Below are 25,993 nucleotides of genomic sequence, written 5' to 3' on the forward strand. Positions count from 1 at the left end.
GTTAAATTTGATACAATTTGATACAACTTGTTAAAATTTGGATACAAAATGGCGAATATGGATAACAAATTGACTTTTGGATTAGAGGAAACAAAGTCACAACAATCCCCCTTGAGGAGCTTCGGGACATTACAAGGATTGGGAAAGTGGAAAAACACCAATGGAACTTTACCGGACTGGTTATCTTCTGGGAAAGCTGCAAAACGGAAATAACATCTCGTCTTCAGGGCGTTTTCTTTTTTGTTTTTTTAAAGGAGACAATAGATTTCTCTATTGAAGAAAGGAAGGGACTGAACGTAAGGTTTTGCCCCTGAATAACAACCATCCCTGCAGACTTACCAAACTTTCGAATTACAACGTTTTAGCAGCGGAACAAAGGGAAATTAGACTACAACCTGGAAAGAACAATGGAGGGAGTTCTATTACAGTTTTATTAAAGACTGAAGTTAAAGTTTTGAATAATAATGATAATAATAATAATTTTGATTTTCAAAAAAATTTATTTTTAATTTTAAAAAGAAATAGCCAGCAAGGAGTTGGGGAAAAGTTGTGATTTATGGCCTTAAGAATTCCAGGCAGACACTAGGGGTTGATGGTCAGGGGGAAATTAAACCGGAGACAGGGGGGGGAGAACTAAAACTCCAAAGGCTTGCCAACTTTGTTATTTTTTGCTGAATTGGTCTATTATTCATTATATTTTTTTTATTTTCTACCTTTTCTGTTTCTATTATCTGGGGTGCCTCTTTTATTAAAAAATGGAAATTGTGGAATGACATGGGGTGGGTCTTGGGGAAAGAACACTGGGTTTTTTTTCTTTTTTTTTTTTTTTATTATTATTAAGGGTAAAACAAATTAAGTTTCAATTTGAATGGGGAACTTGTTTGGCCAACAATATGAAAGGGGAATATGGTAGGGGTGGGGGAAGGGGGGAGTCCCGTAAAGTGATATTTTTTGTATTTTTGAAAAATTTTAATAAATATTATTTAAAAAAAAGAAAGCTGAGTACACACAATGATGTTAGCTGCAATCAATCTATACCCTGCAGATTCCCGAGAGACATTCCTGTTCAGTGTGTATTTTCCTGCAAACCAGCTTCCCTCCGAATGGGAAACGAAAACCATAGTCACGCTAAGGTGTGTCCCTTTCAAGCAGCCACTGAGCATGCTCAGATGAGAGCACACACTCGGATGGCTGCTTCAGGGAACCGGAATTCGGCCCGTGGAAACAAATCAGGGAATGGGCAACGGGTAGAAACACCGATGCCCTTTTTCTGGTCTGTGTGGCAAATCACAGAGCGGAGGAACAGCCTCACTGAATTTGAAGTTGCTCAAGTGCGCATACCCTGCATTTCAAGGCGGCTTCCTCCCCCAGATCAGCTTTGCTCCAAACTGAGAAAAAGAACAAACTAGCAGATAATGTGTTCACAGCCTTAGTGAAATACAAGGCCCCCACGCCACACAATCCCCGGGTGCGGGGCAGACCGAAATTCAGCAACTTCCTCAAAAGTTCCATTTATGCTAATCCTTGCAAAGCTGAGCTGTTGCTTTCTCATACCTTCCGACGTGAGTGAAATGGCCACCTCCTGCCTCGCTGGTGTGTGTGTGTGTGTTTTATTTCATTTTTATTAACTGTCACTATCTTTTAAAGCTCCCCGTCTTTCCAATCTCTTGCAATCGGCAACCTGTGAAATTAAGATTGGCACCAGCAGCTCCCTAGGCTGGTAACACAATTTGCACGGCATCTGTTGTTTGTTTGGGTGAGAGGAGCCAGAGAAAGCGGGTGCCAAGGGACCAAAGGCGGAACAAAAGGGGGGAGAGGGGGGGTTATTTGCTGTAGGGCAGGACAAGTTAGTCCTGTGAGGGTTAATAGCTGGCGCACAAAAGGTAAAAGGTAAAGGTAAAGGTCGCCTGGACGGTTAGGTCCAGTCAAAGGCGACTATGGGGTTGTGGTGCTCATCTTGCTTTCAGGTCAAGGGAGCAGAGTTTGTCCACAGACAGCTTTCCAGGTCATGTGGCCAGCGGGACTAACTGCTTCAGGCGCATGATGGAAACCAGAGCGCACGGAAACACCGTCTACCTTCCTGCCACAGCCATACCTATTTATTTACTTGCACTTTTGGGCGTGCTTTCGAACTGCTAGGTTGGCAGGAGCAGGGACCGAGCAACGGGAGCTCACCCGTCATTGCGGGGATTTGAACTGCCGACCTTCTGATCAGCAAGTCCTAGGCTCTGTGGTTTAACCCACAGCGCCACCCACGTCCCATTTAGGAAAAGTTAAAAGGTAAAGGAACCCCTGACCATTAGGTCCAGTCGTGGCCGACTCTGGGGTTGCGGCGCTCATCTCGCTTTACTGGCCGAGGGAGCCGGCATACAGCTTCCGGGTCATGTGGCCAGCATGACTAAGCCGCTTCTGGCAAACCAGAGCAGCGCACGGAAACGGCGTTTACCTTCCCACCGGAGCGGTACCTATTTATCTACTTGCACTTTGACGTGCTTTCGAACTGCTAGGTTGGCCGGCGCTGGGACCGAACGACGGGAGCGCACCCTGCCGCGGGGATTCAAACCGGCGACCATGCGATCGGCAAGTCCTAGGCGCTGAGGTTTTACCCACAGTGCCACTCGCGTCCAACCTATTTTGACGCGAGAAAATCACCACTTTATCAGGAAAAATAAATACAGTAAATGGACAAAAGTACGAAGATTCACAAAATGCTTGAGGTGTGCGTACCCCCCAGGAAAAAAAGCACTGATTGTGTGTGTGTGAGAGAATATATATTTGGCACCTGCAGATATATCTACGTACAGAGAATATTAGCTAGGTCACCCTTTCTCTTTATTAAAGGTCAGTGTGAGACTGTTTCCATGGAAACCAAGGGTATTTTTTTTTCTTCTTCCTTTCTTTTTGGTTTTTAATGAGGTGAGGAAAATCCTAAAGGACAGTATCCCACGTAAATGCTCTGCGGAGATTTCGACTCCACCATTCTGCACAGGCAGAATAATAGCGCCCTAGCAGCAAAAGATTAAAGCGGCCTGCAAGTTGAGTGAATCGTACAAATGGCTTGCAGACTCTAGGGGGCAAAAATAAAAGCAAAGTTCAGCTTGTAACAGTTTGGGTGGATTTTGACAACTGTCACAGATCGTCTCCCGCGTTGAAACCGGTTGCCCTGAAATTTCTGTCTTCTCCCTACGCTGTCGGGGGCAGCGAGGCCTCTGAACACCAGTTTCTGGGAACCTCAAATGTGTAGAAAGTGTTAGGTTGTGGGCGAACATATCAGACGACACAGCGATTCTTCAAACAGCTTTTGTTTATTCACAGGCCAGAACAGAACTGAACTGAAGAGCTCAGTCAGTCTGCTTATATAGAGCTCCACTAGAATGCAACAGTAACCATTTTCTGTAACTAGCCAATCACTGAATGTCACTTTCGATCCTTCATTTGCATACAAACTATCCAATCACTGAACGTCACTTTCGATCCTTCGTTTGCATAACTATCTACAGTATCCCCCTGCTGGCCCAGGGTGAGAACTTCAGTACATAACAGAAAGTACAGTGGTACCTTCGTTCTCAAACTTAATCCATTCCGGAAGTCCTTTCCGAAACCAAAGCCTTCCAAAACCAAGGCTCGCTTTCCCATGATGCATGTAACCCAAGGAAATGTTGAATAAAAGCAATTTAAATAACACCACCTGGAGGGTATTTTCACCTTTCCCCTCGTTGTATTCCGCAGTATTTGCACGCAAATGGCGTGGTCCACCGTGACCTGAAACCGGAGAATCTCCTCTACGCAGATCTCTCTCCAGATGCTCCTCTCAAAATTGGTACGTTCCCCCACCACCACCTCCAAAATGATCTCCCAGGCAAATGTTCTGTTTTGTCTCATAATATTTCCTTCTGGCCCCATGCCAACGCTGGGCATCTAAGGGAGCCAGAGGGGTCTGGATCAGTGTTTCCCAAACTTTTGGTCTCCGACGGTTTTTGGACTACAATTCCCATCATTCCTGCTACCTAGGGATGATAGGAGTTGTAGTCCAAAAACAGCAGGAGACCCAAGTTTGGGAAAACACCGTTCTGGATCTTTTGAGAGGCTGCGCTTCCTTGGCCACGTCTCACCTGAGTGCAGCTATCCTAGTGGGAAAGATTGGGGGTGGGGAGAACAGAGCTCGTCCCATTTGTTTTAACGGGGTCGCCTTTGAAATATGTCAATATGGGTACAATATGGGCATGTCTTTAAGTTAACATCTTACATTAAAAACCTGACAGTACCAAACTACCGAAGGCTTTTCACCAAAGCCAGACTAAATGTCTTTCCCTCTGCAGTGTTGGATGGCAGGTTGAGAGGAGTTCCCTACCAGGACAGACTTTGCTTGTGTGCTCAAGACATCGATTCCATAAAACATATTTTGTTGCACTGTGCAAAATATGAGCAAGCCAGGGCTGAACTGATACTACCCTTGCTGGTACCTTTCCCGGGAAAATCAGAGGCTCGCTATGTCAGGTTCCTATTGGAAGACCTGACAAACGCTAGATCATTAGCTGTGGCAAAGTTTTTATCAGTGGTTGCAAGAACCAATGATCCCTATATTCTGAACAAAAGGCTTGTTTAACCTGGAGGTAGGCTGTATGAATTGCGTATTGCTTTGTAACGATTTGTTGGGTCTCTGGGCCGTAATAAAGATTGTTGTTGGTGTTGAAATATGTCCCTCCCTCTCCATTTTGCACCAGGTGATTTTGGACTGTCCAAGATTGTGGATGAGCAGGACACGATGAAGACGGTGTGTGGCACCCCCGGATACTGTGGTGAGTGGGCGAAAGCAGAGGGGGACCCAGCTAGTTTAGGGACTGTCGAAACTAGAACTCTGTGCCAAGAGAGAGGGCATAATATACAGTGGTACCTCGGATTACATACGCTTCAGGTTACAGATTCTGCTAACCCAGAAATAGTGCTTCAGGTTAAGAACAATGCCATTATTATTATTAAAGCAAAGACGAAGGGCAGGATAGAAAATAATAATAATAATAATAATAATAATAATAATAATAATAATAATGGCATTGTTTTGCTGTTTTGTTTTAATTATCTCCTTGTTTTTATCCTGCATTTTATTTCGTGAACCACACTGAGATCGTACGACGAAGGGCAGTATATAAATTTAGTAAATAAATATTAAATTTGTCAGGACTCCCCCCCCAACCTGGAGTCCTGTGTCCAGTTCTGGGCACCACAGTTTTAGAAGGAGATTCCCTCACAGGGAACCAGGCAGAGGGCCTTCTCGGTAGTGGCACCCGCCCTGTGGAACACCCTCCCAGCAGATGTCAAGGAAATAAACAACTATCTGACGTTTAGAAGACATCTGAAGGCAGCCCTGTTTAGGGAAGTTTTGAATGACCGACGTTTTAATGTATTTTTAATCTTTTGTTGGAAGCCGCCCAGAGTGGCTGGGGAAACCCAGCCAGATGAGCAGGGTATAAAGAAAAATTATTATTATTATTATTATTATTATTATTATTATTATTATTATTATTATTATTATTGGCAAGCTAGAACGTTCACAGAGGAGGGCGACCAAGATGATAAATGGTCTGGGAACCATTGAGTTGAGGGGGGTTGGGGGTGTTTATCTCCTGGAGAAGACTTGGGAGGGGACACGGCACTAATTCGCAGATCACTGCAAGGATTGAATTTAAGACGGGGAAACTGAATTGGACGGATCCTTCCAGCCCTGCAAAGATCTGTGCCTGACCTTGTGAGCTTTTCCCTTCCTCCTCCTCCACCAGGAGCTAAGTCTTTCTCACCCTTTCGAAATCTCATGCACACATGCAACTCACTGGGGAATAAGTGGTAAATTAAGAATATGCCCCGCTGCTGCTGCTGCTGCTGCTGCCTCCTCCTCCGCCTTGGCAGCTTCCAAAGGATGCAAGCCTGTCAACACCTCCCACAAACTAACTGCGGCAGGTGTGAAAGCATGGCTGAGCGCGAAAGGAGCAGAGAGAGGAGGGGGGAGAGAGAGAGGAACGGGTGGGCGAAGGATGATGCATATGCTAGCTGCCTGTGCTCCTATCTTTTTTCCAATTTTATTTCAACTCTTCCAACGCCTGCAGCACCCGAGATTCTCCACGGTTCTCCCTACGGCCCAGAAGTGGATATGTGGTCTGTCGGTGTCATCACATATATCTTGTGAGTAACGTTAAAATGCTTTGACACATCGCAATTCCTCCTTCCTCTCCCCTCCTTCCAGCTTCATCCGTGCGCAGGCCCAATGGGCAAAACGCCTTTGCCTCTACAGTGGTACCTTGGTACTCAAATGGTTTAAAGGTAAAGGTAAAGGGACCCCTGACCATTAGGTCCAGTCGTGGCCGACTCTGGGGTTGTGGCGCTCATCTCGCTTTATTGGCCGAGGGAGCCGGCATACAGCTTCCGGGTCATGTGGCCAGCAGGACTAAGCCGCTTCTGGCGAACCAGAGCAGCGCACAGAAACGCCGTTTACCTTCCTGCCAGAGCGGTACCTATTTATCTACTTGCACTTTGACGTGCTTTCAGACTGCTAGGTGGGCAGGAGCAGGGACCGAAAAACGGGAGCTCACCTCGTCATTGCAGGGATTCGAACCACCGACCTTCTGATCGACAAGTCCTAGGCTCTGTGGTTTAACCCACAGCACCACCCGTGTCCCTGGTTTAGCTGCTGAACAAATCAGCTCCGAAACGCCGCAAACCCGGAAGCGGGTGTTCTGGTTTGCAAACGTTTTTCAAAGCCAAACATCCGTCGCGGCTTCCGATTGAGTGCAGGAAGCTCCCGCAGCCAATCGGAAGCCGCGCCTTGGTTTTCAAACGGTTCCGGGAGTATGGGACAGCTGCATATTCCTGCACTGGACTAGATGATCCTCAATGTCCCTTCCAAATCTACTTTTCTACGATTCCTTGATTCTCAAGGCAGCTCCCCACTGACCGCAGCCCCTAAGCCATTTCTAAGTCACCTCTAGCTAAGGTATGAGAATGTTTGCACGGGGATAAAGACATCCCACTGCCCCACTGATGTGTGGGAATGTTCAGGGTGGCAGAAGAGGATATATTATTTATTAATATCCTTCCTAACTTGCGCTAGCAAGTTCCTTTACTTTGCAGAGTTACATTCCCCTTTTTACATGCCCAGCAGATAGCTGGTTGCAGGCTCGTGTGAGCCTCTCACTATTATACTACTCAGTCTGTCTCAGATTGAATTGTACATTCCTTGTAAGTTTCCTTGAATCCCTCTTATAAGAATAAAGAAGCCACAATCTTATTCAAAGTCAATAAAAGAAGTTGACTCACATCAGTTCACAGTTGGATTCCTAAAGGCAGACTCGGTTACAAATATGTACATGTGGATCTACCCCATATGGGGGAATAATCCCGGTGCTTCTGCTAGCAGAGTAAAAAGGTAAAGGGACCCCTGACCATTAGGTCCAGTCGTGACCAACTCTGGGGTTGCGGCGCTCATCTCGCTTTATTGGCCGAGGGAGCCGGCGTACAGCTTCCGGGTCATGTGGCCAGCAGGACTAAGCAGCTTCTGGCGAACCAGAGCAGCGCACAGAAACGCCGTTTACCTTCCCGCCGGAGCGGTACCTATTTATCTACTTGCACTTTGACGTGCTTTCGAACTGCTAGGTTGGCAGGAGCAGGGACCGAGCAACAAGAGCTCACCCCGTCATTGTGGGGATTCGAACCGCCGTCCTTCTGATCGACAAGTCCTAGGCTCTGTGGTTTCCTAGCTGAAAGCTAGTAAAAAAAAAGAAGGAAGTAAAAAAAAGAGAGAGAGAGATTGCTGCGTGACTCGTCCTTTTGTTACCTGGACAGGTTAGGTCACAGCCACCTTCTATCACATGCAAAAGGAAGGATGCTCCAGCCAGGAGGAACAGGAAGTTTCTCCTGGCTGGACCAAACACTCCCTCGCATGTTTTCTCTAGTGTTACCAGGAATGTTGTACTTGACCGCCTCTCATGGATCACATCCCACACGATGCCCCTCTGGCATGTACACAAACAGAAAGCGAACCTGACACGAATGAAGCTGTGCTGATGTGAACAGCTGGCGGGAGGGAGCTTGGAGTACACGCTGTTGTTGTTTTGTGGGGGGGAGAGAACTTCACTAAGGCGGTACTGTGACATGAATCCCCCCCCCCCGAAAACTGCATGCATCAAAACCCAGAGGGATCAGGGTGACGGATGTAGCAAGAGTAAGGTTAGCCACTTTCTGCACCACCCCTCGCAGCGACACTGACAAAGGGAGGCTTGACCTCCTTTCTCTCTCCTGCCCGCTGCCGCTGTTTCCATTGACCTAAATGGAACAGATGGCGGTCACAGCCCGTCAAAATATGTTGGGTTTCCATTGGTTTGGCTTGTTAGGATTTACACACACACACACACACACACACACACACACACAATCTCTAGCCAAGTTGAAAGTAAACGCAGCCCTGAGGCTTTTTGCTTAAACATTTCAGCAGCAAGCAGATGATTATTTTCCCCCAAAAAACTCCCCCCCCCCAACTGAATAGACACTGATGCTGAGGAGAGCCAAGCAGCAGATTTGTGTGTGTGTGTGTGTGTGTGTGTGTGTGTGTGTGTGTGTTTTAAGAGACGCGGGTGGCGCTGTGGTCTAAACCACTGAGCCTCTTGGGCTTGCTGATCGGAAGGTCGGTGGTTCAAGCTCTCGTTGCTCCGTCCCAGCTCCTGCCAACCTAGCAGTTCGAAAGCACGCCAGTGCAAGTAGATAAATAGGTACAGCTGCGGCGGGAAGGTAAACGGCGTTTCTGCGCGCTCTGGTTTCTGTCACGGTGTCCTGTTGTGCCAGAAATGGTTTAGTCCTGCTGGCCACATGACCTTTAAAGCTGTCTGCGAACGTCCGCTGGCTCCCTCGGCCTGAAAGCGAGATGAGTGCCGCAACCCCGTAGTCGCCTTTGACTGGACTTAACCGTCCAGGGGTCCTTTACCTTACCTTATTTTAAGCCTATGTTGCAGCAAAGGAAGCATGAACTTGAAAAACATCCTACCCCCCTCGAACGTCAGATCCATTACTTCACCAGAGGAATCTTCAGAGGGTTAGGATTCTGCAAGGACTGGTGCCCAATTATTGAAACCTTAGTCGATTAATCACACGAGTTTTGTCAGTAGATTGATGGATCGTTCAGCTGCACTTCAGTATTTTGTGGGGTGCTGGCATAGTTCTGGAGCCATAGTTATTCTTTGTATGTGTGCCTGCTGAAATCATGTGGTTCAGCAATCAATTCCTCTTCCCAGATGAGTAACTCACAGAGAGAGGTAGCAGGCAGACTCCTCAGGAATTTGGAGCTTTATTAATTTGAGAGTAACTACATGTCAAGGGTGGCGCTGTGGGTTAATCCACAGAGCCTAGGACTTGCCGATCAGAAGGTCGGCAGTTCGAATCCCCGCAACGGGGTGAGCTCCCGTTGCGCGGTCCCTGCTCCTGCCAACCTAGCAGTTTGAAAGCACGTCAAAGTGCAAGTAGATAAATAGGTACCGCTCTGGCGGGAGGTAAACGGCGTTTCTGTGCGCTGCTCTGGTTCGCCAGAAGCGGCTTAGTCCAGCCACATGACCCGGAAGCTGTAGGCCGGCTCCCTCGGCCAGTAAAGCGAGATGAGCGCCGCAACCCCAGAGTCGGCCACGACTGGACCTAATGGCCAGGGGTCCCTTTACCTTTTACAACACATGTTGGCCTATGTGTGTCTGTTTATCATCAATATTTCTCCTCAATATTTTATGTAAACCATTTACAGGTGCTTTATTCTTCTTCTTCTGTTCTTTAAAAAAAAATTCTCCAGGCTTTGTGGCTTCGAGCCTTTTTTTGACCCGAGAGGAGACCAATATATGTACAGCAGGATCCTAAACTGTGACTACGAGTTTGTCTCTCCGTGGTGGGATGAAGTGTCTCTCAACGCCAAGGATTTGGTGAGTTGCTTTGAGCCCTACCCAGATGGGGGAGCCAGCTTGTGGGAAAGTTCAGGGTGGCAGGAGAGGATGTTGTTGTTGTTGTTGTTTAGTCGTGTCTGCCTCTTCGTGACCCCCTGGACCAGAGCACGCCAGGCACTTCTGTCTTCCACTGCCTCCCGCAGTTTGGTCAAACTCATGCTGGTAGCTTCAAGAACACTGTCCCACCATCTCGTCCTCTGTCGTCCCCTTCTCCTTGCGCCCTCCATCTTTCCCAACATCAGGGTCTTTTCCAGGGAGTCTTCTCTTCTCATGAGGTGGCCAAAGTCTTGGAGCCTCAGCTTCAGGATCTGTCCTTCCAGTGAGCACTCAAGGCTGATTTCCTTCAGAATGGAGAGGTTTGATCTTCTTGCAGTCCATGCGACTCTCAAGAGTCTCCTCCAGCACCAGAATTCAAAAGCATAAATTCTCCGGTGACCAGCCTTCTTTATGGTCCAGCTCTCACTTCCATACATCACTACTGGGAAAACCATAGCTTTAACTATATTGTTTATTAATCTCCTTCCTAACTTGCATTAGCAAGTTCCTTTACTTAGCAGAGCGCATTCCCCTTTACAAAGCAGAAAACTGGTTGCAAACTTGTGTGAGTTTATTAAGACAATACGCAATTCAATCTGGCTTGTCCACCAGACGCACCAGACCATAAGACACACCTAGTTTTTGGAGAAGGAAAACAAGAAAAAAAATATTCTGAATCCCAGAAGCCAGAACAGCAAGAGGGATCGCTGCGCAGCGAAAGTAGCAATCCCTCTTGCTGTTCTGGCTTCTGGGATAGCTGCGCAGCCTGCATTCGCTCCATAAGACGCACACACATTTCCCCTTACTTTTTAGGAGGGAAAAAGTGAGTATTATAGAGCAAAAAATACGGTACTTAACCCGAGGTACCACTGTAATGTCAAGCATCCAAGCCTCTGAGCAGAATCAAGGCATCCAGGCCTCATCACCCACCTTGTCATTGCTGGTCTGTTCCAGGTTCAGAAACTGATCGTTCTGGACCCCCAGAAGAGGCTCACAGTGCAACAGGCTCTGGAGCACCCTTGGGTGATGGGCAAAGCCGCCAAGTTTGCCCACATGGACAGCACGCAGAAGAAGCTGCAGGAGTTCAATGCGAGGCGCAAGCTGAAGGTAATGGCGCAAAGAGCTGCGGCGGGACTGGCGTAGGGATGGAGGCAATAAGCTGAAGCCGAGGAGCGCAATCTCTAAAACACAGCCACTATGTACACACATGCGCTGTAGTCTTACCAGTGTTACTCCTCTTCTTTCGTTACAAGCGCGTAAACAACAACAGAAATGAAATATACTCAGAGTCGCAAAGTGATTTCATGCTCTTTACTCAGCTCATAGTGGTGAGGAGGAATGAATGAAAGTCCCTTCAAAGTATCTGCTTTATATATATTATTTACACAATGGGCTGCACATGATTGGCTAATTCCAGAATTCTACTGTAAGCCAATCAGGTTGTGGATTCACTTCTATCTGGAGCATGATTGGGTGGTTCCTGCCAACCAATCATACTGCTGCATTGTTCTAGGACCAATCAGACTGCTGCCTTTTGAATCCTATTGTTCTAGGACCAATCAGACTGCTGCAGTTTGGATCCTATTCAACTCAGTACATAACAAGAAACTTGCCACAGAATATGGTGGCTGGTAGCTTTTTTAACTTGGTAGGCATTGCAGTTTTTAACCTCGCTGCTAACGTCCCTGTTATGTACTGAGTTGAATAGGATCCAAAATGCAGCAGTCTCATTGGTCCTAGAACAATAGGATCCAAAAGGCAGCAGTCTGATTGGTCCTAGAACAATAGGATTCAGAATGCAGCAGTCTGATTGGTCCTAGGACAATGCAGCAGTATGATTGGTCTGCAGGAGCCACCCAATTCAGCTCCAGATGGAAGTGAATCCACAACCTGATTGGCCTACAGGAGAATTCCGGAATTAGCCAATCACGGGCAGCCCATTGTGTAAATAATGTATATAAAGCAGATACTTTGGGGAAACATTCATTCCTCCTCACCACTATGAGCTGAATAAAGAGCATGAAATCCACTCTCGACTCTGAGTTTATTTCAGTCCCTGTGGAGATTGCAGTCCCGAATTTGTGGCGCATGTCAAGCCACACCTTGGTTTTGGAACGTTTTCGGGAGTTGAACCAAACTATGACTGTACTAATATTGAGTTACGGCAATAATTGGTGAGAATTTTTTTAAAAAATTGATTCCCCTCTTCTCAACGTGTCTCACACAGGCTGCGATGAAAGCTGTGGTAGCATCTAGCCGGCTTGGCAATCACGGCCACCATGACAGCTCCAGGAACGGACGGCACCAAGACACCCCCAAGGAACCGGAACTGGTCCAAGGAGCAAAGGGTGCCCTCCTCCTTGAGGACCACACTTACAAGCAGACACCCTCCAGGACCGGCGGGGTGGTGGATCCTACTCCAGCTGCCTCAGAGAAGCTCGATGAGACCCACGGTGCCACGGCCGCAGCACTCAACGGCTCCAGCGGCGAAAGTTAGCCCTGTGCAAGCCTGGTTGCTTTGCTCCTGACAGACGTCGAAAGGGAGGGGAGGGAAGTCTGTCCTCATCACCACAGCAGATAGACCAAAACAAGAAGACAAAAAAGATGAAGAAGAAAGGATGGAGATAAATAAACAAAGCCACTTGGCGCGTTTTAAGATGGCGTTCTCGGACGACGAAGGAGCAACCTATCTTGAAAGCTAGCAGGTGTTAGGAGGCAGTGATGTTGTAGTGTGTAGCTTTGCTTACAAAGGGTGCTGTGTTGAAGAGAAGTTGTCGTCTACGGCAGTTATTCCGCCCGCCCCCTGCCCCACAATTTTCCGACAACGTCCCCTTTTCAGAATGTATTATTCAAATCCCTCTCCCAACTAATGGCTCTTTAGAGGAAAAAGGCTATCAAAGGAAGAAAACTTGAGACAGGCTTTCATACTAAGACCATCAGAAGAGCCTCACAGCCGGATCAAGCCAGAGTGGGAACATCTAGTCCAGCATCCTCTTTTCATGGTGGTCCACATGCGCCGATGGAAAGCCTGCAAACAAGGATTGCAGCAGCACACTTTGCCATTTGTGATTCCCAGCGACTTAGTCTTCAGGAGCACCTTTCCCCCAACAGGGCAGGTAGAACAAGGCCATCATGGCTCATAGCCCCTGATACGCCTATCTCAGCCTCAGTCAGTTTTATTGCACATAGCCAAAGGCTGCCGCAACGTACACAGAATTATTTGACAATTAAAAGAAAATATACTGAATTGATAAAAAAGGCTTAAAACATTCATATTATTAAAACACTACGTACTCTAAACAGAGCTATAAAAGTACCCCAATGTACAAATAAAAACATTAAACAATAAAATTCATAAGCTAAAATCATCACATGGTCACTAATGTTAAAAACAATATCAATTAATACAGTGTGCAATTTATACTCAGAGTTTGGTGACAAAGATAGAGCATAGCCTGAGGGAGATAGATAGGATCAAATAAATTCATCTCCTTTACAGTTAATGGCTACCTTGGCTATATAATTTGCTCTAATTTTCCTAGCAGCAGTTGCAAAAAGTGCTACACGCCAGGTCACATACTTCTCTGTGTCTGGATACACCTATCTTCTGTGAATTGCTTAACCCCCTTTTAAAGTTGGGGGTCACCACTAGATCTGGTGGGAGTAAATTCCATAGTTTCATGGTCTTCAGTTTGAAGAGGTCTTGCCTTTTCCCTGCCCTTTCAGCCTTCAGTGTCAGGATTTATGATGTCTCTCTCACACCGAGACGCGTCAAGCTGGCAGGTTTGTTACCCTGAGGTTTATTTAGTATTTACACAGTAGTTTCAGTCCGAGCCCTCAAGGCTCAATCTTCTCCAGATGAGACTTTGGGACAGCCTGCCCCTCCTCTTCCTCTTGAGCCGAATCTAACAGCGGCAGTTCCTCTGAATCATAGAATCATAGAGTTGGAAGAGACCACAAGGGCCATCGAGTCCAACCCCCTGCCAAGCAGGAAACACCATCAGAGCACTCCTGACATATGGTTGTCAAGCCTCTGCTTAAAGACCTCCAAAGAAGGAGACTCCACCACACTCCTTGGCAGCAAATTCCACTGTCGAACAGCTCTTACTGTCAGGAAGTTCTTCCTAATGTTTAGGCTCTGTCTGCCTTGTGCTGTTTTGAGAATTTATAGCCTTCATTCCAGGATGCGAGAGACTTCCATCACTCTCAGTGTGGGCAGGAATCAAGCCTCTACTCCCCTCAGCCTGTCCCCCTTCTTCCCCGGCATCTTCGTTGCCGCTCTGGGAAGGGACGTCCCTGACGTCCAGCTTCAATGGGTGACCGAAATTGGATTCTAATATTATGAGAAGCAGATGATGACTTCCTGTCCACTTTCTTCATGCCGTTAAAGAAAACCAGTGACTGGTATTTGGAGACGTACTGTCTCCAACGGTGGACATAGGAATTCATGGCTCCCTACCCTCTGTGATGTATAAACTCCTTGCACTGCGTCCTCATCCCCCAGGAATATCTTAAGCTGTCTTATCGCAGGTCACAAACCTTGGCCCATCGAGTCCCACAATGTCTCTGCAGGGGTTTCAGATGACCCTCTTATAAATGCTGGGAGTTGTTCCAGATACAAAACTGGTGCTCTCTTAACACTTGAGGTTACGGGCTTTCCCCAGAACTGTATCCTCAACTTTAGATTTCCACATATCCCAAGTTCAGTTCATTAAACAAATTCATAGTAAAGGTAAAGGGAACCCTGACCATTAGGTCCAGTTGTGGCTGACTCTGGGGTTGCGGCGCTCATCTCGCTTTATTGGCCGAGGGAGCCAGCGTACAGCTTCCGGGTCATGTGGCCAGCAGGACTAAGCCGCTTCTGGCGAACCAGAGCAACGCACGGAAACGCTGTTTACCTTCCCGCCAGAGTGGTACCTATTTATCTACTTGCACTTTGACGTGCTTTCGAACTGCTAGGTTGGCAGGAGCAGGGACCGAGCAACGGGAGCTCACTCCGTCACGGGGATTCGAACCGCCGACCTTCTGATCGGGAAGCCCTAGGCTCTGTGGTTTAACCCACAGCACCACCCGCATCCCTTAACCAAATTCGTACATCTAATTAATTAAATAACACTCCAGGGAGCCTCAAAGTTTCCCTGGTAAAACTCAGAGAGTGAGGGGGCAGGTTGCTTGTCTATCTCAGTGGTTCCCTGCTAGGGCCATGCCTTGTCTCCTGGTTCCAAGGGCAGGTGAATCTGTTCTCTCTCCTTCTTGCTGCATTGGCGTGTGACCACAGTATTCAGTCACTCCTACCGCAGAGACACAGCAGAATTATCTGCTCTCAGAAGAGGCTTCCAACTCTAGAATTCTACAACTCTAAGCTAAACATAACTAGTCCTCTTAATCTATCGCCACAGGGCTTTTTCACAACCTCTGATCTCCCCTCTCCTGAAAGTGCAGCCCTCTGAACCTTTGAAACAGCCTTTTTAAAATTAAATAGTTGAGATGAAGTCTGCAGCGCCATCAGAATGCGTGTTTGGCGGAGTATCGCAAGGAGGCAGGAGCTTCAAGAAGCTTTCCGATTTTAATGTTGGAGGCAGAAGTAGATGAAGATCACTATCATTTGTCAATCTGGCTTGAAGTAACAGCAAAATGAATCTCCCCATTAAAAAACAAACACCTTTACAGAAGACGTTTCATTGGACATGGGTTCCTAGCTTCTTCACAGGAGGAATTTCCTCCTTCTGTTTGTTGGGATTCTACAGTTTTGTATAAATGGAACAACAAACAGCCTGGCTGCTGGATCCAGGCCAAAGTCCTGCAAATCAAGTCCATAAGCGAGGACCAGAGCACAAAAGCAACTCTTCCCCACTTGTTCAGAGACATACTGCCTCCAACAGTGGAAAAGGAACAAAAGCCATTTTGGCTGGAAGCCATCAGAAAGCATGTACAAATTTGTGTGTGTGTTTGTGTGTGACAAGGCCACTGGGTCACTACCACCTCATCAAAATCCGCACCTGAACAGTTGGCCTTGCCGAGAGGATAATCTTGCGGCTGGTTTCACTGCTAGAGTGAACATGATTACAGTGGTTCCTTGGTTCTCAAATTTAATCCATTCCGGAAGTCCGTTCCAAAACCAAGGCGCGTTTTCCCATAGAAAGCCATGCAAAATGGATTAATCCGTTCCAGACTTTTAAAAACAACCCCTAAGACAGCAATTTAACATGAATTTTACTATCTAACGAGACCGTCGACCCATAAAATGAAAGCAATAAACAATGTACTGCAGTCACACAATCAATCCAGCAGTAGCTGGACTGGGTTCCACACAGTCACAAAAACAAAACAAAAAAAGAGCCGCAAAAAGAAAAACGCAAAATAAATAGCAAAAACAGACAGACCTCAGCGTAACACTCAAAACAGAAGCGTGGCATTCAAAACGGAGCACGTTCGACTTCTAGAAAAAGTTCACAAACCAGAACACTTACTTCCGGGTTTGCAGTGTTTGGGTTCCAAGTTGTTTGAGTACCAAGGCGTTTGAGAACCAGGTACCACTGTATTTGAAAACGCCCTCTGCCCTCTTCGAAAAGTGACTAAATCACCCCTTTAACCGCCACTTAACCTTCCCAGTAGTGTTTGCAAATACATGGCAATATTCTTCCGCAAGTGTCTGAGTGAAAGAACGCACATATTAAAGACTTCTGAGCGGAACAGACTACCAACACGGTATTTTGGTTGAAACCCAAAACTTAGGTCTATCGATGCAACCTTTTGCTATGAAACATCGCCTGGAATCCAAGGGCTAACACTCATGTCCATTGCTTATAATGACCTTGGTTTAACGTGGAGAACAGCCATCCCTAACCTGTACAAAAATATTGGTAAAAGTGGCTGCTGTGTTGGGTGAGAATGATGTTTTCCCTACATTTGTCTTTTAGGTGCTCTGGGACACTGAAAAAAAGCCATTTAAATTTGAGGGGCGGGGGCGGTGAGCGTGTTTGCTTACACTGTTAAGGCAATTTGGATTTCTGGCAGCTTTTACAGTACTTAGATTGTTAACAAGTTTGTGAATAAGAAATCGGCAAGGAGCTAGCAGTGGAGGGAAGGAACCCGACAAGGGTGTTGAATGCAAATGAATTGGAGGGACCTATGGGACCTAACACTACAACTAAACTACCCCACAAGGGTACTGTGAAGATAAAATCGAGAGGACAGAACCATGCATGTCGACTTGAGCTCGTTGGGAGAAAGGTGGTGGTGGGGAATACAAGAAAATGTTTAAACCTGCAAAAAACAGCAACATCTTTAACTTTAGCTACATGTACAAAAAGATGTAAGGAAAAGCCTTCTTCTGGTTAATATATGCACCCATCAGGACATACTTATCAAAGGGCTTGTGAAGACAAACGATGTTTTCCACTTTAACCGTGTGCGTTTTGGAGGCGCAGATTTTACGAAAACTAATTGCGCACAAAGTTTTTAAAAGTTGCGCAACCGATGTAAGGGAGGCAAGGGTTGGAAATTGCTGTGTGTGTGTGTGACAGAGGCAGTCCGCTGATGTCCTCCAGGTGTTGTCAGACTGCAGCCCCCAACTTACCTGACCATTGACCATGCTGGCTGCCCAACATCTGGCTGCTCCTGGCGCAGGCTTACCTTTACCTCTTGTTTTCCTGGTTTTTTAGAAACAGGCACCTTAAAAGCTGTGATTCTATGCATAGTTACTCAGTTGTTAAGCCCCACTGTGATCGGAGGTGCTTTCTCCTGGGAAAGTATGTATCTGATCGCAGGCTATACATTGCTCAGAAGCAAGTTCCATTTAATTCAATGAGGCTTGTTCAGCCCATGGTAAGTTTCTAAAGCCTGGGAACTGCAATTCATAGCTGTCAACTTACAGATTTGAAAATAAGGGACCAGCAGCCTCGAAAATAAGGGATCAGCAGCCAAAATAAGGGATTTTAGTCGGCCAGCAGCCAAACAAAGCCTCAAGCGGTGGTTCCCACAGCGCAGCAACCCAGCAAAGGGGACGCAGCAAGGGAAACCACCGTCACCTCTCCGCTGGGAAGCGCTGAGCAAAGGCGAGTCCCCAGGCAACGCGGCCGATTTGATCGGCACAAGGCATGCAAGCTCCACCCCCCAGTCATTCTTAGACTCCTTATTGGGTGAGCAATGCAGCCAAGCAACCCAGTTGGAGCCTCCCTCCTCCCTGGCCGGCAGGGAGGGAGGGAGAGGAGCTGCTTCCTTTGAAACCTAGGAAATTTAAGGGCCATCATCAGTAAGGGACAGCAGCGGGACATGGCCCTGGGATAAGGGACTGTCCCGCCAAATAAGGGATGGTTGACAGCTATGCTGCAATTTCCCATTCAGGAAGCTAGAGTTCTCAGCACTCTTAAACCATGATTCTGGGGTTCTTTGGGGGAAAGCTGTGTGCTTTATATTTATGGCGTGGCTCTGCTGACAGGCTGTGAGACTTGCTTCTGAGCAAACATAAACAGGACTGCACTGTAAATATATTTCCTTATGACCACTTGCTTGCTCTTTGATCCTCACATGAAGACATTTGGGAAAAATTTATTCCGGTTGGAAATTCAGGTGACTGTGTTCACATACCACCACCGATGGGAATAGGGTAGTATCAAACATCAGTAATACTCAAGATATGAGTCACTGAAATTAACTCTCATGACTCACAGAGGTTGGTCAGTTTGAATGGGTCTACTCAACCCATAGACGTTAAGACCTCCCCCCAAAACAATACAAATGTGCATTCCCCCCTTTGCAAATTTTAGATATAAACCTTCCAAGAAAAGTTTTATTAATGCAAAAATGGGGGGGAGGCGGAACTGACATTCTAGATCTTTGAGTTCAGTCTTTTCTTTTGGCTGAAATTTAGGATTCCAGAAGAAAAGGGCTAAAGGAAAATTTACAAAAACCGAAGAAGAAAAGACATTTACAAAGTCTTGGAGATCTTCATCTCTTGAAAGGGCTGACAGTGGGGCCATCTGTCACTAAAGACTTCATATGTTTTAAAATGTATAGAGAGAAAATAAGACTTTTTTTTATTTGGAAGTCAGAGAGCAGCTGCTGTCATCGCGCTTGTATTGTTCAACTCTCTGGTGGTTTGTTTCATTAGTGCGACACGGTTTACAATTTCGGAGCCCTCCAGACTGGTGTGCGTTATTTATTTATTGCAGGTGTACTTCCGTAACATGCAATTGACATAATGGCACACTATTAGTGCATTGATACCGGACCATCCACACATCATTCCACCGCTGTTCCGTGATGTTTCCCCAGTGTTACTGCATCAATGCCATCTGGAGGGGCAGGTTTTGTGGTACGAAAAGTTACAGGGTTACGGGACATGCCCCAATTGGAAGTGAATCCATTCCAAAAACTTTTTGTGGTATTGGAAGACGGATGGTGTAGAAACCGTCACAATACTATCACAAGCACAAATCATCATGAATATAAAAAAGGCCTAAAAAAACCACAGGACCCCGTTTTTAATCTGTCTGGCTGGGGTCAACCTGGCATGCAAATGCTATTCAGCATGCGCTAAACTAGAAGCGGAGAAAATGAATCCCATTTTCCCGGTTGATAAATTGTACATCCGTGTACAAGACTAGGAAAGAAAGATGTCAAGTTTGCTTGCAACCTGCCCCGGAAACCGCGGCACGAATGACAGCAAGCTGTTTCCTGAGAGCAAACCTGCAATCGAATGTAGAATCCTCCTGCTTACTTTCTCAGCCAGCCATGACCTCCTTCCGGACACTCCATTCCAATTCCTCTCCTACCTGATTTTATTTGTTTTTCATTTCCCCCTAGCAGTGAGCATTCTTTGGACACTGAGGAATGATCAGCGTTCACTCATCCTCATTAGAATGCTTTTGAGTTTTTCCCCACCCCAAGGTTTTCGGGGCTTTTTACCATATTTTTGTACTTCTGTAATGTAAACCCCTGGGGCTCAGTGAACCTGTCATTACCTCCCTCTTGCACACTGGCTGTGTCGTTTTGGTTACATAAGCATCAGCACTGACACACCAGAGCATCAGAAATAGAAGGAATGAGTGACTCTGTATTCATGGGGACTGGGAATGATAACATGTACATAAAAATATATAGAGTGTCGTAGATGTTCCTGATTTACCTTCAGAACTTCTTGACTCATGGAGACATGTAGTTCTGCATTATGCTGTTGAAATCACAGTGGTTCGGTGGGAGACAAAACAGCTCTGGAAAAAACAGTTGTGAGTTTTAGAAATGTGTGTGTTTCAGACTAGCCTCTTATAATAATAATTTAGCAATTCAACACATTTGTGACCCTTCTGGTGTTATAGGTACATACGGAAGCGTACAGCTGTCAATAAAATATATCTGTAATTATTGGGTATGAATCTTTGAGACTGGTTCTTTTCGAAAAGGCACCGCGTTGCTGATATTCTTGCACGTAAACATTGCATTAGAGCATTAAAAAACAGTATATAGGTCAGTCTAGAACTTTAGGGCCTTTCAGGTCTTTTGGACAGCAGCTTGCATTAGCTCCAGCCAGCGTGACTATAAATCAAGCTCCAGTTTCAGAACTCATTCTATAACTGTCTCCAGTGAAACCAGGAGCCAAAGGTTTGAGGCACAGAACAGAAATAATTCAGGAAAGGACAAAGGGAAACCCTCTCAGTCCCTACCTCGGATGCCCCCTCTTCCCAAGAGCTCAATAAATGGGAAAACCATATTGGGTTGACTTGAGGCCAGGCTCGAGCGCCAGACCTTCTGTCCTAAAACAAATAGCTGTAAGCTTGAACAGGCAGGATTTTTTATCTCTCCAAAGCTGCCTATCTGCTTTTGAATGTATTATGGAACACACACAACCCAATGCCTCCGCATCCTATGTGTCGGTTTTGTGATTGTGTTGCTTGTTGTTTGAAAGTAGCAGGTTTCCAAATGATTGTCTGCACTCAGGATTATCTGGGATGGGAGTGGTGTGTACATAATCGATATATGCCAACTTTCTCTAGATGTTTTGGACTGCAATTCCTGCCAGCCCCAGCTGGCATGTTAGGGATGTTAGAGAGAAATTCAGTACAGTCCTCATTTAAAAGTGAATCTGTTGGTTCAAGGGAAAAGAAAGTATAGAAAGGAGAATTCCCAGGATGCCAAGATCCAAATTTGGGGTAAGTACTCTTTGGTGACAGAGGGACGCGGGTAGCGCTGTGGGTTAAACCACAGAGCCTAGGACTTGCCGATCAGAAGGTCGGCGGTTCGAATCCCCGCGATGACGGGGTGAGCTCCCGTTGCTCGGTCCCTGCTCCTGCCCACCTAGCAGTTCGAAAGCACGTCAAAGTGCAAGTAGATAAATAGGTACCGTTCCAGCGGGAAGGTAAACAGCGTTTCCGTGCGCTGCTCTGGTTCGCCAGAAGCGGCTTAGTCCTGCTGGCCACATGACCTGGAAGCTGTACGCTGGCTCTCTTGGCCAGTAAAGCGAGATGAGCGCCGCAACCCCAGGGTCGGTCACGACTGGACCTAATGGTCAGGGGTCCCTTTACCTTTAAAGCCTGGAAATATAGGCTGTTAAGACCTTTAAAGCATGTCCTTCTGAGTTCCCAAACTTCTCCCTTCTTCTTCCAGCATAGGAAAGGACTGCATGTTTGGTTAAAACTTACAAACAGTTGATAAGAAGTAAATAAGGAAGCCATGTACAGGATAAAGGAAGTCTTTCATTTCTCTTTATGTTTTTTCTTTGTTGTAAGTGCACTGTTGTTAAGTTTGTTTCGTTTTAAATGTTATGGCGGTGGATTTGTTTGTTTTAGTTGTTGTTGTAGTAGATTTGTGTTGTAAGTAACTTCAATAAAAATTTAACAAGCAAAACAAAAAAATTGCAAACCCTTCACGGGTCAGGTTTGTGTGCTTTTGCATACATCAGTCAGAAAAGTTGCACTGGCAGGAAAAAACATGGCTGAGTTACAAAGTGGCAAAAGCTGCTCAGTTATTGGTACAGTGTAGGATCTCAAGCTGGCTGAGAGCCGTGCGGCTCGAACCAGCTCAACTCTTCATACGCTGAGCTCAGATAGACTGCGAGTAGGAACAAATGGGCTTGATAACTTATTTCTGGATTTTGCAATGCGGTTCTCCAGCCAAGGAATGTGTACTTAAAAAATGCATACCCTGGGAAAAAGTGTGGCTATAAATACATATATTAATGGGAATGACGTGCAAAAAAACCCCACATTCTATGAAAGCAAAATTGCTCTGCAAAAATGTGTACATTGGGCAACACATCATACAGAAGGGTGTCTCTTAGGAGAAACCCGCACCAAAATGATGATTAATCTTCAAGAGGACTTTGTGTTTGGGGGGAGAACGCAAACTGATAGAACGTAAGATTGGAAAAAATAAGAAACTGAAGAAAAACTTAAAACTGACAGGTTTGCCCATCCTATGCTGGCACTGATGGGAATTGTAGTCAAAAACATCTGGAGGGCACTAGGTTGGCCCAGGCTGCTCTACACTGTTTTGGTACCTTCCCCCTTTTGTTTTATTTCATGTTTCCTACTGGATTGCTATTTTAACTTCATTAGGTAAGATGCAGGGGTCAGCAAACTTTTTCAGCAGGGAGCCGGTCCACTGTCCCTCAGACCTTGTGGGGGGCCGGACTATATTTTGCGGGGGGGGGGGATGAACGAATTCCTATGCCCCACAAATAACCCAGAGGTGCATTTTAAATAAAAGCACACATTCTACTCATGTAAAAACACCAGGCAGGCTCCACAAATAACCCAGAGATGCGTTTTAAATAAAAGGACACATTCTATTCATGTAAAAACACGCCGATTCCCAGACCATCCGTGGGCCGGATTTAGAAGGCGATTGGGCCGGATCCAGCCCCCGGGCCTTAGTTTGCCTACCCATGGGTAAGAGTCTTCATTTAAATTTTAAAAACCCTGCAGTGATGCACACAGATGCCCGTTTTTAAGGCTTGGTGGCAGTTCTCATTTAGGTAGGGTTTCGTTAGGAAAGTGATTCCTCCTGGTGTTCCTTCCTCGGGTCAATTCATAAGACATCACACAGAGGAGAATTCTGTCCCACTATTGCACACCTTGGAAAGCGTGCCTATTTTCTCCGGGGGAAACGCCAGAGAATTTCAGAAGCCTGGTTTTCTTTCTTTCTTTTTTTAACTTGCGAGGGTGCATGGCCAGAGGGGGGAACATTTCCAGCTGAGCCGGCCATTCATGCATGAGTTGCTTGCCTGCCTGCACACCAGAATGCCCACATTTAGGAGGTGGGGGCAGGTGCATTGGGAGCTCAACGCCTGTGGCCAAGCCCTCTGTAAGATATGGACGGGATAAAATCTTTTCTATTTTGCAAGGGTATTCCGTGCGACTGCGTGCCCAGGATGGGGTAGCAAATAGTGAACACACACACACGCCATTCCAATCCTATATAATTCAAAGTTCTGGAAAGCCCTACACAGGCTATATGAAAAGCTGAATTCCCTCATACGAACCTGCCCAGGTTCTGAGATCTTCAGAAAAGGCCCTTTTCTCAGTCCCATCACCTTAACAATGTACGCTTCTTGGAGAAACTGGGGAGGGCCTTCTTGATGGTGACTGCTCCCCCCGGGCAGCTTTGGAACTCCCTGCCTGGAGAAGACAGACTACCTCCCTCCTTCTGCCGGCAGCTGAAGACCTTCTTTTTGCAACAGGCTTTGGGGACCTGAATGCTTTTACTGAAAGGGCTGATGCCACACTGTTTTAAATTGTAATTCTTTGTATCCATATACAGTATGTGTGTGTGTGTATACATATACATATACATATATATATATATATATATATATATATATATACACACACACACACCGTATTTTTCGCTCTATAAGACGCATCAGATCACAAGACGCACCTAGTTTTTGGAGGAGGAAAACAAGAAAAAAAATATTCTGAATCCCAGAAGCCAGAACAGCAAGAGGGATCGCTGCAAAGCAGCAATCCCCTCTTGCTGTTCTGGCTTCTGGGATAGCTGCGCAGCCTGCATTCTCTCCATAAGACGCACACACATTTCCCCTTACTTTTTAGGAGGGAAAAAGGGAGTCATAGAGCAAAAAATACGGTATATATTGGTTGTTGGTTGTTGTTGTTAAGTCGTTTAGTCATATCCGACTCTTCGTGACCCCCTGTACCAGAGCACGCCAGGCATTCCTGTCTTCCACTGCCTCCCCCAGTTTGGTCAAACTCATGCTTGTAGCTTCGAGAACACTGTCCCACCATCTCGTCCTCCGTCGTCCCCTTCTCCTTGCACCCTCCATCTTTCCCAACATCAGGGTCTTTTCCAGGGAGTCTTCTCTTCTCCTGAGGTGGCCAAAGTCTTGGAGCCTCAGCTTCAGGATCTGTCCTTCCGGTGAGCACTCAGGGCTGATTTCCTTCAGAATGGAGAGGTTTGATCTTCTTGCAGTCCATGGGACTCTCAAGAGTCTCCTCCAGCACCAGAACTCAAAAGCATCCGTTCTTCAGCCATCAGCCTTCTTGAGGGTCCAGCTCTCACTTCCGCAGGGCCTGTAAGACACAGTTGTTCCGCCTGGCCTTTGACTTGGGAGGCAATATGATTCCCTCCCCCTCTTTCTTTTTCCTTTCTCCTCCTGTGATGAGGTTGCATTTTAATCTTTTAATTGTTGTATTTTAATCTTGTTTTTAAGTTGCATTCATTCAATTTGTTTTTATTATTGCTTGTTAGCCATCCTGAGCCCAGCCTTGGCTGGGGAGGGCGGGGTATAAATAAAAATTATTATTATTATTATTACATCACTACTGGGAAAACCAGAGCTTGAACTATACGGACCTTTGTCGGCAAGGGGATGTCTCTGCTTTTTAAGATGCTGTCATTGCTTTTCTCCCAAGGAGCAGGCATCTTTTACTGTGTTTTCCACTTTGGGGCTATCAGTTTCTGGGTCACCTTCAAAGGCAGCATGGCAGTACAGTGGTACCTCGGGTTACATACGCTTCAGGTTACATAGCCTTCAGGTTACAGACTCCGCTAACCCAGAAATAGTGCTTCAGGTTAAGAACTTTGCTTCAGGATGAGAACAGAAATTGTGCTCTGGCGGCACGGCGGCAGCAGGAGGCCCCATTAGCTAAAGTGGTGCTTCAGGTTAATAAATAATAATAATAATAATAATAATAATAATAATAATAAAGAAATTAAGTGGTTTCTAGCTGTAATGGTACAAAAGAATATGAAAAAATGGTTCTTTTTTTCCCTTTGTATATAAGTAAAAGTTTAAGCTACAATAATTTAAGAAGTTGGATAGAAAATAAGGTGTTTTTTCACTGTAATGCTATGAGATAAGGATTTGCTGGATAAATAATTTGAACTGGAATACAAGAAGGGGAGGCATGAGGAGGTCAGGGAAATATGTCGTTGAAAATTAAGTTGTGAACTTTATGTGTCTTTATTATTTTTTCTTTTTACTCTTTTTCTTTGTTTGTATAAAATGGAAAATTCTAATAAATATCTTATGGGGGGAAAAAAAAGAACAGTTTCAGGTTAAGAACGGACCTCCGAACGAATTAAGTGCTTAACCCGAGGTACCACTGTAGTCCAAGCGAGAGATAACCAGAGCATGTATCACTGGTGAGACAGTCTGTGGGCAGGGAGGGTCTCATCCTGCGTACCCTATGGAGCTGAGAGACAGCTTCAAGCCGCCATGACAGCGTTAAAAAAAGGTAAAAGCTTTTCCCTCAGTTTCCCTCAGAGGGCGAAAAAGGCGGGAAAGTATAAGGATGACGGGGCGTAGCGGAGCGGCTGTGGCCAATCAGAAGCGGCGGCGCAGCCGAACGGCGCTCCGATTGGCTGGTGTTTCTCCACCCAATTTCAAAGCGCGCACGGACGACCGTTGGTCCAAAATAGCCTCCTCGCGCGAGGAAGGGGAAAGCGCAAGCGCAAAAGCCACAGACTTCGAGAGGCGGAGCTGGAAACGGGCACGCCAGCGAGTGACGTCACATTCTCCGTCCTGATTGGCC

The 25,993-nt window shown here is 46.2% G+C and overlaps 1 protein-coding gene across 3 annotated transcripts in view; it reads left to right on the plus strand.

Annotated features, from left to right (window-relative positions):
• The window catches only part of LOC310753446 (calcium/calmodulin-dependent protein kinase type IV-like), a 36,676-nt gene extending 22,750 nt beyond the window's left edge, over window positions 1–13,926 (plus strand). For 2 of the 3 annotated variants that reach the window (XM_083594768.1, XM_083594767.1), the window contains exons 7-10: window positions 3,730–3,820; window positions 4,725–4,799; window positions 6,102–6,177; window positions 9,818–10,596. In XM_083594768.1, the coding sequence (XP_083450894.1) occupies window positions 3,730–3,820; window positions 4,725–4,799; window positions 6,102–6,177; window positions 9,818–10,388 (813 nt within the window). In that variant the 3' untranslated portion in view covers window positions 10,389–10,596. Of the gene's footprint in view, window positions 1–3,729; window positions 3,821–4,724; window positions 4,800–6,101; window positions 6,178–9,817; window positions 10,597–10,955; window positions 11,109–12,228 lie in introns of those variants that run through there. The other variant, XM_083594769.1, reaches the window with a different exon arrangement.
• Window positions 13,927–25,993: the final 12,067 nt, after the last annotated feature.

This window comes from Podarcis filfolensis (assembly GCF_964270895.1).
Source record: "Podarcis filfolensis genome assembly, chromosome: 18".
Classification (NCBI taxonomy): domain Eukaryota; kingdom Metazoa; phylum Chordata; class Lepidosauria; order Squamata; family Lacertidae; genus Podarcis; species Podarcis filfolensis.